A 10,652-nucleotide genomic window follows, 5' to 3' on the forward strand; every position below is an offset into this window, starting at 1 on the left:
CCAACGTAATGCTCTTGGTTTAGAAATTCCAATTTCACTCCTGTATAGAAAAGAAAGACGTAGTCCTACGTCAAAAAATCGAAGCTGGAAACTACTAATTTTAGAGAAAAACGTTGTATGTGTCGATGTTTCATGACTCGATATCGACTCATGGAACCTTACTAAAAGCAAAATTTCATGATAATAATGGCGCTCCCCTCAATCAGTTCTTCCAAATATCTCTGTTCAACTATTCAATATTTTCATTTCGGTATCTTAAAACGTTATTTTCGCTTGTTACTTTCGAAATTCCCTTGCAAATCATTTGAATATTTTAGCTCTAACCTTCATATTAGTTTCATTAGGAACCTTGGAAATTTAGAGATTCCCTGAGCAGGCTCCAATTTTCTTTCAGAATCCCGGGACAAGCAAAATTATCGTCAATTTTACAGTCTAATGAATTCTTCAATATTATTCAACCCGGATTTGTACTTCTCTGCTCCTCACGTGAATCCTACCTTAGTTAGGCCTCAAATCACAGATAACCACACACATTCTTGGTCAGTAGTGACTGAACAAACACTTCAGTAACCCACTTGTACAGTACAAATACACGTGGCAGCAAACAATCTGTTCGGCCATATAACCATCGGTTCAGTTACGCCCCTCGATGTTATCTAGTTTACTCGCACATGTGTTCATTTGGTTAAATCTGACAGACCACAATTCACAAATCAATAATTAGCGCGCCCGAGTATGGGGAGGAAATGGAATGTTTGCCCACAATTACGCTCCGGCATGCAGTCCGCGAGGATCGCCAAACCGAAGGAGACGGCGATTGATTTAACCAAATATGCTAAATCAAACATAAGTCGGAAATGCGAGGCGGGAGACCCGTTCCCAGTGCTTCTTGTTAGCACAGAAACGTGTGTGTGTTTCAAATACTGGCGTAGAGAAACACTTAAAGCTATTTGAATCAGATGTGTCCTTATTGAGCAACAATATTTGGAGAAATTAATGTAGCGGGAGATCCCCTAGTACCGGGTAGCAACCAATATCGGACATCATCGAAAAATTGAAAAATCATGGTCCAATCAAGATGATGAGTTAGAAGAGAAGCAAACTAATGAGATTCTTGAAAACTGATGAACACAATCAATTCACCTGTGAAAATTGCGAACTGCTACGTCAAATACAATGTTATTTGTTGTTAATAAAATGTTTAGTTTTACCAAATTAGGATGATAGTGTTGTCTAACAAAGAACATCTAGCTGTAAGAAATGAATGTGATGTTTCAAATAACATAAACAGACTAAAAAGCAATCAAAAATTATGTTTCTACGTTCGCCTTCCAGAATTTATTAAATAATGTTCACTCCCAAAAGTATTCACTTCAAATAGCAATTATTCACCCTTGCAGCTTGCATCTGAAGTTCAACGGTTCTCGCATTCTACCGTAAGTCGTTCCGTAGTAGTTGACCAAATCCAGCACGTTCCGACTTCCGGCAGTTACAGTTCCCAGCAGCTCACAGTTGGCCAATTGGTCGAAATCCTTCAGCGTTATCATGTATGCCGGGTGATCGTTGATGGCTGCCCTCAGGAGTGACCCCCTGGGGACATGTTTGAGCAATTGCTTGCGAACGCCTCTGTCGGAGTCGGGTGCGTCAAAGTGTCCACGAATGACGATATATTGATCTTGATAGATTCGATAAATGCTGCCATTGATACAGTTCACTTGTGACGTTCGGAGCCGGTCGATGATTGTGTCCTGCATCGTGTTGATTTTAATGACGCCCAGTTTGCGGTCAATTCGTTCGTAGATCTTCATGATGATGCTTTGGAAACAATATCTAGATTTATTATATAATTTCATGTTATAATAACTGCAATGTTTTATTACCACGGGCATTCTGATGAGTTTGGAATACTTTGTTTCGTTTGATTATTGTTAGCAAATTTGGCGCAAATATTTCTGTATTTGATCAGATTTCTGTAGGACTTCTCTTGTGCGGCTGCATTTATTTCTGGGGACTATCAATAACGCATTTGATGTTTATTGGCATTGTAAAAAAAGGGAATTCAAATAGGTGAATTAATAAATCCATAGGCCTTTCAATTAAAATGGCCCATAAAGATCAAACTACAAAAATCTAAAATTACAACTACAAGCGCTTCCGTCAGTTGATCCACTACTGGATTATTTATATGACCTCTTGATAAAATAGGAAGCTGAAATTTGGCAAATCGACTAAACTAGAGGCGATCTATCCACCAAAAATAGCGCATCTCGTTTTTATCGATAAATATACATTTTATTCAGAAGTCCAATATACTGGTACATTACAATCATTGGTTCCGGTACCCTATTGATCTTTACTCAGTACAGACCGTATCCTAGTGTTGTGCGTAGATTGTTCGTTGGACCCGTTAGCGAAAGCTAGCGATGGTAATCCTTCTTGGACACCGTCTTGAGAAATAAACCTCTTAGTAGGTCACGTTTATTTCGTTTATTCACTGTATATGGTTGCAATCACGAACAAAAGGAAGGGTAAATCTCTGAATTCACAACTTCTTTATAAAAGAGTGGGCTTTAAAACTGTTATTAAACGCTGCAAAAATGAAAAAAGGACGGTTCTCTGAATTGCGCGCTTTCTACCAAGGATGGAATGGAAAATGTTGATAATTGCATCGAAATGGGAAATCAGTTCGATGCTTTAGAAAAAAAAATCTGAACATCAAATCGAAGCGTAGTCTTTGAATCAAGTGAGGAGACAAAGAGAGCCGCCTACCGTAATCATTTGTTCCCAATATGGAGGATTTAGGCAGCAGATCTTGAACTCCATTAGGGGCAATAAAGATTTCCTTCCAAATCGCAAAGACAGGAGACTATTTTTTCCTAAACATCTTGAAGAGAAGGAGCACAAATTTTTAACTTATTACGACAAAACAGAACGTTTGTTCAAGCTCGTCTGGATCGCATGTCTTGGTCGTCGCGATCAAAAGTGAAATAAATGATTTTCTTGGATTTTCCTCAGTCCCAGTAATCATTATGAAAATGTGAACCCAATCTGGCAGGCTTTGGAAAATTTAACGATTATTGACACACGAGCCATAATTGCATCCCATTTATCCGCCTGCATTCATACAGCACGCATGACATTTATCGTTCGTGGAAGATAACGAGCCGTTAACAACAACAAGGCAGACACACAGCACCCATTGTTTGGCGCCGATCACTGTGTACCAACATTTAACATTCGCTGACCCTCTCTCATTGAGATCAAGAAACAGAGGCGAACATTTTTTTATTTTCCATGCTAAGCTTGCAACCAATGGGGTGTTCAATGGCTCAGTAGATTATAATTAGGTCGTTAAAGACTGCATTACCAGAAAATATGAAAGTTATTACCAATTTCATACAAAACATAAATCACCCGAAAGTGATCTAAGTAATATTAAAGCTTCATAAAAAGCAAGACTTATGTTCGATATCCATGTAACATGGGAACATTTCCAGAAACCTAGAAATTACTAGAACCCCACTCAGTGATGTTGGTGCCAAAAGTGGGGTCATGGTACAAAACATTGCCGTATGGATGATAAATGCGTGATTTGCGGGGGTTCTTCTCACGCTAAGGACGTCTGTCATGTGAAGGTTGATACCAGAAACCAGGGGCCAGCATAAGTCTAACTTTTTGGATTGCCCTTCGCGTAGGCGAGTCATCGAGGCTCGTGTAATGCAGATGAACTGTCATGTTTTTCGTTTCCGGAATTTCCCTGTTAAAGTATCGAACAATGCTCATTTTTCAGTTAACGATCGCTTGATAAAGAATCATACTGATCATCCATCCATCATGCTCATACACAAACTAATTATAATCCGTCGGGTAGCCTTTCGAATCTTTTAATTACAAATCGATCTACTCAAGATAAATTCTACGCCGATAACGTAGCAGGTAATTTAAACTCCTCCTCTTTTCATACTATGAGTAACCTTTCTAAATGTTTCAAATCAAATGAAAAAAAAACTCTTTCGCCACTAGAAACTTCTATTCCGTCTCTTCGTCTACCGAAAATTTCAACGGAGAATCATCAGATAATGTACCGTGTAGAATCGAAGTGTCCGATTGCTTCGAATCCCGGACACCGGCCTTAAATTGCCCAAATATTATATTTTCGACAAATTTTGTGCTTGGAGAATGTAGGAGACGTCATAATTATGGATTGTACTTGAAAAGAAATCGGAATTTGGTCCAACAACACCATGAAAAAGGCCAGTGTCCGGCAGTACGGTACCTACTTCAAGTAATATGTCTCCATTTGATTTCAATTTTCTAACTGAACAATTGAATCAAGTGATTGATGCAATGTTCAAAACCACCACTATGACTACAGCAGTCCAAGTTGGTGTAAAATTTACTAATTAAATAGTTATTGAATTACGTTTCTCTAATAGATCCAATTAATATATATTTTAAAAACTTGGACTGCTCGTTCTTGGAGTAGTAAAGAGGACGAGCTGTTTAATTTTCTAACAGCTAAAAACATGCATATAGCAGTTATTCTTCTTCTACTTCTTCTTCTTCTTCTTGGCATTACGTACTCACTGGGATAGAGTCTGCTTCTGAGCTTAGTGTTCTTATGAACACTTCCACAGTTATTAAGCTCTCAGTTTCTTTGCCAATGTTGCCATTTTCGCATTCGTATATCGTGTGGTAGGCACGATAATACTCTATGCAAGTCAAGCTTTGTACCCGCGGACTCTAACCACTCGGCTAAGGAAGGAGCAGTTATGGGGCTCTGCACAAAAATCCTCCTCTCTCTTTCACTCTGCCATAAAATGAGTAAATAATAAGGCCAGTAAACGACAAACTCCTATACAAAATGAAAACAGTGCAGTGGCCTATTAGTGAAACTTATTTAAAACCTGGATCCAATTTTTTTTGGTTATCGTAATGATCCAGTTTATGGGTCATGTGGGGGAGTTGCAGTAATCATTCATAGGCGTATAAAACATCAACTGTTTTCGTCATTTGAAACTAAAGTTTTTGAAACTTTAGGTGTTTCTGTTGAAAAACAGTTTGGTAAATATACTTTCATAGCTGCCTATTTGCCTTCTCAATGTTCTGGGCAACAAGTTAATTTTCCCCAAACTGACTTGCGAAAATTTACTCGAAATAAGTATTTTTTTGTCATTGGTGACTTTAATGCAAAACATCGCTGATAGAATAATTCGCAAAGTAATTCCAACGGCCGAATTTTATTTGAAGAGTGCTTTTCAGGATATTTTTCAGTTCAATACCCTCATAATACTATTTGTTTATCTTCTCCTATAAACCCTTTACGATTGATTTGGACTTAACCGACTCTAGTCACCTGTGTAGCCAACTGGTAACTCATGCTGATTTTGATTCTAATCATGTCCCTGGGCATTTGATTATCGCATCCCTGAAAGGAAATGCTATTTGTACCGATCCGCTCAAATTCACCCCAGTGATCAATTTGCCCCCGTATTACGGTACCCCGTTTTGCGGTACTTCAAACGCCATGACCCTGAATTCCATTTTCCAGAATTTACCATTACCTCGAATGCTGTTTGTGCGTGACATTATCGCGGATGCAATAAATAAGGGGCTATTTTTTTTTTCTATCTTTATTAACGAGATTTTTAGCCCTGGGCTAGTTCATCTCGGGGCTATTGTTTTTGGGTTAATGGAGTTTAGGAGAGTATTAACACTATTTATCAATTGACATACCCCACCTACATGCTAACTGAAACTAAAGTTATTTTCTTAGAAATCTGGCGCCACTTATCGAGTAAAACTGGTTTTGATGTGTTGGTGACAGTAATATGTATTAGATTTCGTGTCGAATATTTTCAAAAACATTATATTGTTGAGTCAAACAATCGACAAGTGAACAAAAAATGTAAGTGTAGAAGTGTTATTTTTTTTCCTATAATACGATCCAAGCAGTTAAAAATACGATGTTTCTTCAAAATCTCATAAACAATGTACACAAATTCAACGAAATAACATATTTATATACTTTTACAGGTGATGAGATAAAATAAAAACTATTGTTCTAAGAATTTCTCACAAATTTCAATCTCATAGGCATTGTATCAAAGTGCAAAAAATGTGTATAATTTGTTGATAAAAGCAAACTTTTACCAGCCAGTATTGTACAGTCGATTGATATTATATACATGCAAGTACTATTCTACATTTCACGCAGGTGAAGAACTAGCCATACGTCAATGTGCTAAAATTCACATTAATAAAGAAAAAAAAAACTATACTACATTCTTCCAAGTAACAATCAGAATTTATACCAAACATATGATTTTGTATAGATAACAAAACTGAAAATGTATGCGAGTGCTTTTAGTTCATAATCTGATAAATTGGTCTGATTGTTGGATAAATTAAAAGCAAGTAAATTACAAATAACACTTTATGTGTATAAAAACAGGTCTTTGTTTGGCAACTACTTCATACTGAGGGTCTATATTATTTAATAGTGGAATCGTTTTCGATTAAACACTGTTAGTCTCAATACTAAAGGTTACGGATAAAGGACACACAAAACACCCAACAGACAAATAGACAGTGCACCGTTTGACGAAAAATTTCTTTTAAATGGAGAAGGAACGATGGTTTATTGCATTAAACTTGCAATGCGTATATATTACTGCTGCCGTTAGCGCACGGTTATGAGGCACCCAATAGAACACATGTTCCTATGTGAAGCGTATGGGTGGTCATCGGTTTTCAGCTCTGATGGCTTAACGGTAAAATATAACATTTTGGCGTCCATGGACGAAAGTTAAAATATTGATTGATAAAACAAAAAAAAAATCGAAAATTTTTCACGATACAGACGATAGTTGTTTTTTTGTCATTTTTTCCGACAATTTTCTCCATGGTGAAAAATTTTCCGAAAAATGTTTTCCTTTTTATATTTTTAATAGATTGCTGAGGAATTTCTTTTTCGATTTCACTAAAAAACTTTTGCTCTACGATGCATAGTTTAAGGCATATATTTTTTTAATTAGAGGTATATATGAAAGTCGTGAAAATTCATCTAGTGTTTTCCGGGGAAATAAGCCACTATAATTTACTTGAATTTTATTTTCGGATAAACATCTACGAGTTCTACCTCTGGTGACAATTTCATACAAATCGGAGAACCGTCGGCCCAAATTGTCCGATAATAAAAAAAAAATCCCCCCCAAGTATCCCATGAAGCGATTCTCAATCCTATCAGCTCCACTTTCAATTGTTTTAGAGCCAACTGGAATATATGTATATGAAACATATATCGATGGTTAACATTTCTTTACAAACAAAACTTGATATTGACAATGCTCTTGAAACTTTAACTAATTCTACTGTTGAAGCAAGAGGAAATGTCATACTAACATTGGAATCCGTGATTATAGACGATGATTTTGATCGGTCTTTAAAATGTGAGGAGATTATGCTATGAAAATTATATGGCAGGATCTGCAAAACGAAATTAAAAAACGTTTTACTTGATAAAATTTGAGAATAAAATATTGTCAATTGGATTCTGGCTCTAAGCCTTTTTGGAAATAATCTTAAATTTTGAAAAAAAAAAAAAATCAGGAGCCAATTATGGCATTGAAATTTTCATCTTTGCGGAAAAGCCCATAAACTTGCTAAGCAGTTTTGGACATACTACAGTGAAACCTCCATATCGATTCATGGAACCATACTAGAAACAAAATTTCATGGTTACTTTGATGGTCCCTCGAAACAGCTTTCCAAAGGATTTCTGTTCCATGACTCGATATTTCCATGAGACGATGGTCCTTCCAATATCGACTTATGGAGGTTTCATTGTAGTCCAATTGAAAATCAAGTTACTTCGGAGTTGGAAAACATTCTCAATCAAGAGAACGTTTTAGGAAATCCCTGGGAGACTGATTGGGAAGAACTATTATTGAAAATTCAAAACTATGAGCCCCTTGCGATGATGGAATTTTTTATATCCTCATCAAGAAACTTCCATAGAGTAGCTTATCGTTCTTGGTTGATATACCGTTTTGATTCATATTACGGACACTTAAGGCCTCAGTGAAGTATAACCGAGCTTGGACCATACAAAATAAATCATTTTGTATGATTTTTTAGCGCTATCGAGCGTCGGAAGCCCTTAACTTTCGGATGGTGGGTAAAGAATACGCGTCCGCTACTTGAATAATTTTAAATAAATCAAAACGTGTGGCCTTTTCATGATTCTTATTCCGGACGCTCCCTCACTTTTGCCTCATATTCCGGACGCTTTGATTCGAATTACGGACAGCTCATGATAATCATTAATGGGCCAGTCAAATCATCAATTGAACTCGTTCAATCACTTAAGAGACGTCTAATGTAGTTGGGTATTATAAATTTGCAATGATATTTATGGAAAAAACCTAATAAAATGAGCCTCGAAAATGAGAACTTTTGGATGGCGAAAATTGAAACATTTCGTGTGAAATGTTTCCCATACAAACGAGAGTGTCCGGAATTTGAAGCTGTCCGTAATATGAATCAAAACGGTATTTAACAAATGTTTGCAGTTGGCATTTTTTTCCTGACAAATGCCAAGGTTGTACCAATTTTAAAACCGGACAAAAATCCAGCCGTAGCTTCCAGCTATTGTCCAATCAATTTGCTTTCCTTCATCAGTAAACTTTTTGAAAAGGTCATTTTTAACAGAATAATGGTACATATAAACGAAAATTCAATTTTTGCCAATGAACTTTTACGCGTAACAAGTTTGATTTGTTCCTTCAAATCTGAAGACTATTCAACTGGTCTTGCTCTTCCAGACATAGAAAAAGCATATATGTAATATGTAAAATTGGGCCATCTCACTCTTCAGCCTTTTAACAACTTGATAAAAACTTCTACTGATCGGAAACGAGTGTGATACTACTTACCACATTTAGAATCCGTTCAAGCAATTCAAAATTTTCATGCTGAATCGTTCGAGCAGTGGCTCTTCGAGCTTCAAAATTCAGGTTTGCTTTAGGTTTGTAGTCATACTTGACACCCAGAAATCCCTAAAATAGTCAAAGATGGTTTTAAAAATGAGTAAATTTAAATTTACCACACAATCGAAACCTCTGTTCGGTTGATTTTGTTGATCCGCTTCAATAGTTGCTTGTTTTCGCGAGCGATTTCCCGCTGCCGTTGGACGTCGTGTACCAGTTTCGTGGAATGGAGAATGTTGTCCACGAAAAGAATTGGCGCTTGGGTGTCGACTTCAGGTTTCACCCAGCATTTGCAATTCATGATGATGATTTTAGGGGTTAAAATTGATGGATGGCTTGAAAACAAGACCTCAAAAACCTAATATGTCATTTAATCCGTGGTTCCTTTGATCAGACCTTAATAAAATATCTTCTTCAGGCCGCACGGGACGTCATCATAATCACCCTATCCATTTGAAGAAGCAAATCTCAAGAACCACTCCATATATCGATGCAAAAAATATATCACTATGATTCTATATATGTACTGCACAACCTAATGCATTTTCAGCTTCATCAATTCACTAAAACTCTAGATTAGCTTCCACAAAGTTTTGATGATAATTGTTAGAATGAGACAAAAGATAGGGAAAACCTGGGAGGGAGAAACCAATACAAAATTTCTGTACGTCATAGTAAGCCGAGATTCCGCTGTCACGAACTGTCACTGTGAGCCCAGATCTCAAAAATTGGACTAACATGGAAAAAGCGCGTAATTGATTAAAACACATTTTCGCATTTCATCAAAAGTGACAAAAATTGAATGAAAATCAATTCGTACACAAAATGTAAGTAATGTCACGTGAGCACCTTCCAGCTGATTGAATATAAAGCATTGGAAAACGCATTGTTTTACTTTTTCCAATGAAAATTATTATTTATTGCATAGAAAACTTGGGCCCTTTTTCCATGTTTGTCAGGAAAGATCGAAAGTACACAACAAAATAAAACTAGCGGTTTTCCCCAAGCCTGCCTTGATTGTTGTTGGCAAGCTGGAGTTATCTTGCAGTTCAAACAAACGTTGTTCTATATTTCGTGTGTAGTATCGGTGCCTCCCAGGGGAAAACAACACGGTCTCCCGTGTCACCTTCAAGCTTAGTCATCTTCATTTGGTTCAAAGCTGAGAGAGACTCGTGAAGAGGAAATATATCAACGACATATGCAGCCTAGATTCCGCTGTCACGAAACGTCAAATACAGCCCGCCGTTTGTATGACTGGAAAAGTGAAAAGTATTGTATTCACTTTAAACTGTTTTTAAAAATGTCAGTCGACAGAGCAGTTTTTTCCAAAGTTGCTGATAAATCTAAACACAAGATTAGTTATTTCTAATGTTTGCTACGTTTGCTGGCATGAAATTTCACTCAAAAGGCTATTTATGATTCGATGTGATGTAATCGCAATCATTTTTTGCTGAGAGGTTCATGTGAGGGTTTGAACGGCTTGCGCATGGTTGGCATAAACACAAAGTGGAATAAGAAAAAAACTCAGCAATCACAGAAAAAGAAGACCGTCTTCGCAATTCTCGTCTCAGGGTCAAAGCATATTTTTTCCCCATCGTTCATTCGATATTAAATCAAATTATGAGTGTTCTACAAAATCTGAGCTCTTTCGGATGAAAACTG

The 10,652-nt window shown here is 36.8% G+C and overlaps 1 protein-coding gene across 1 annotated transcript; it reads right to left on the reverse strand.

Moving 5' to 3' along the window:
• Positions 1–1,314: 1,314 nt before the first annotated feature.
• On the reverse strand, positions 1,315–9,372 carry LOC110679094. The gene is made up of 4 exons (XM_021853045.1): positions 9,121–9,372; positions 8,937–9,059; positions 1,881–2,011; positions 1,315–1,815 (listed from the first exon to the last, which is right to left on the reverse strand). The coding sequence occupies exons 1-4, from the start codon at positions 9,289–9,291 to the stop codon at positions 1,389–1,391; spliced, it is 852 nt and encodes a 283-aa protein (XP_021708737.1). The 5' UTR covers positions 9,292–9,372; the 3' UTR covers positions 1,315–1,388.
• Positions 9,373–10,652: the final 1,280 nt, after the last annotated feature.

The sequence above is a fragment of the Aedes aegypti genome, chromosome 3 (assembly GCF_002204515.2).
Source record: "Aedes aegypti strain LVP_AGWG chromosome 3, AaegL5.0 Primary Assembly, whole genome shotgun sequence".
Classification (NCBI taxonomy): Eukaryota; Metazoa; Arthropoda; class Insecta; order Diptera; family Culicidae; genus Aedes; species Aedes aegypti.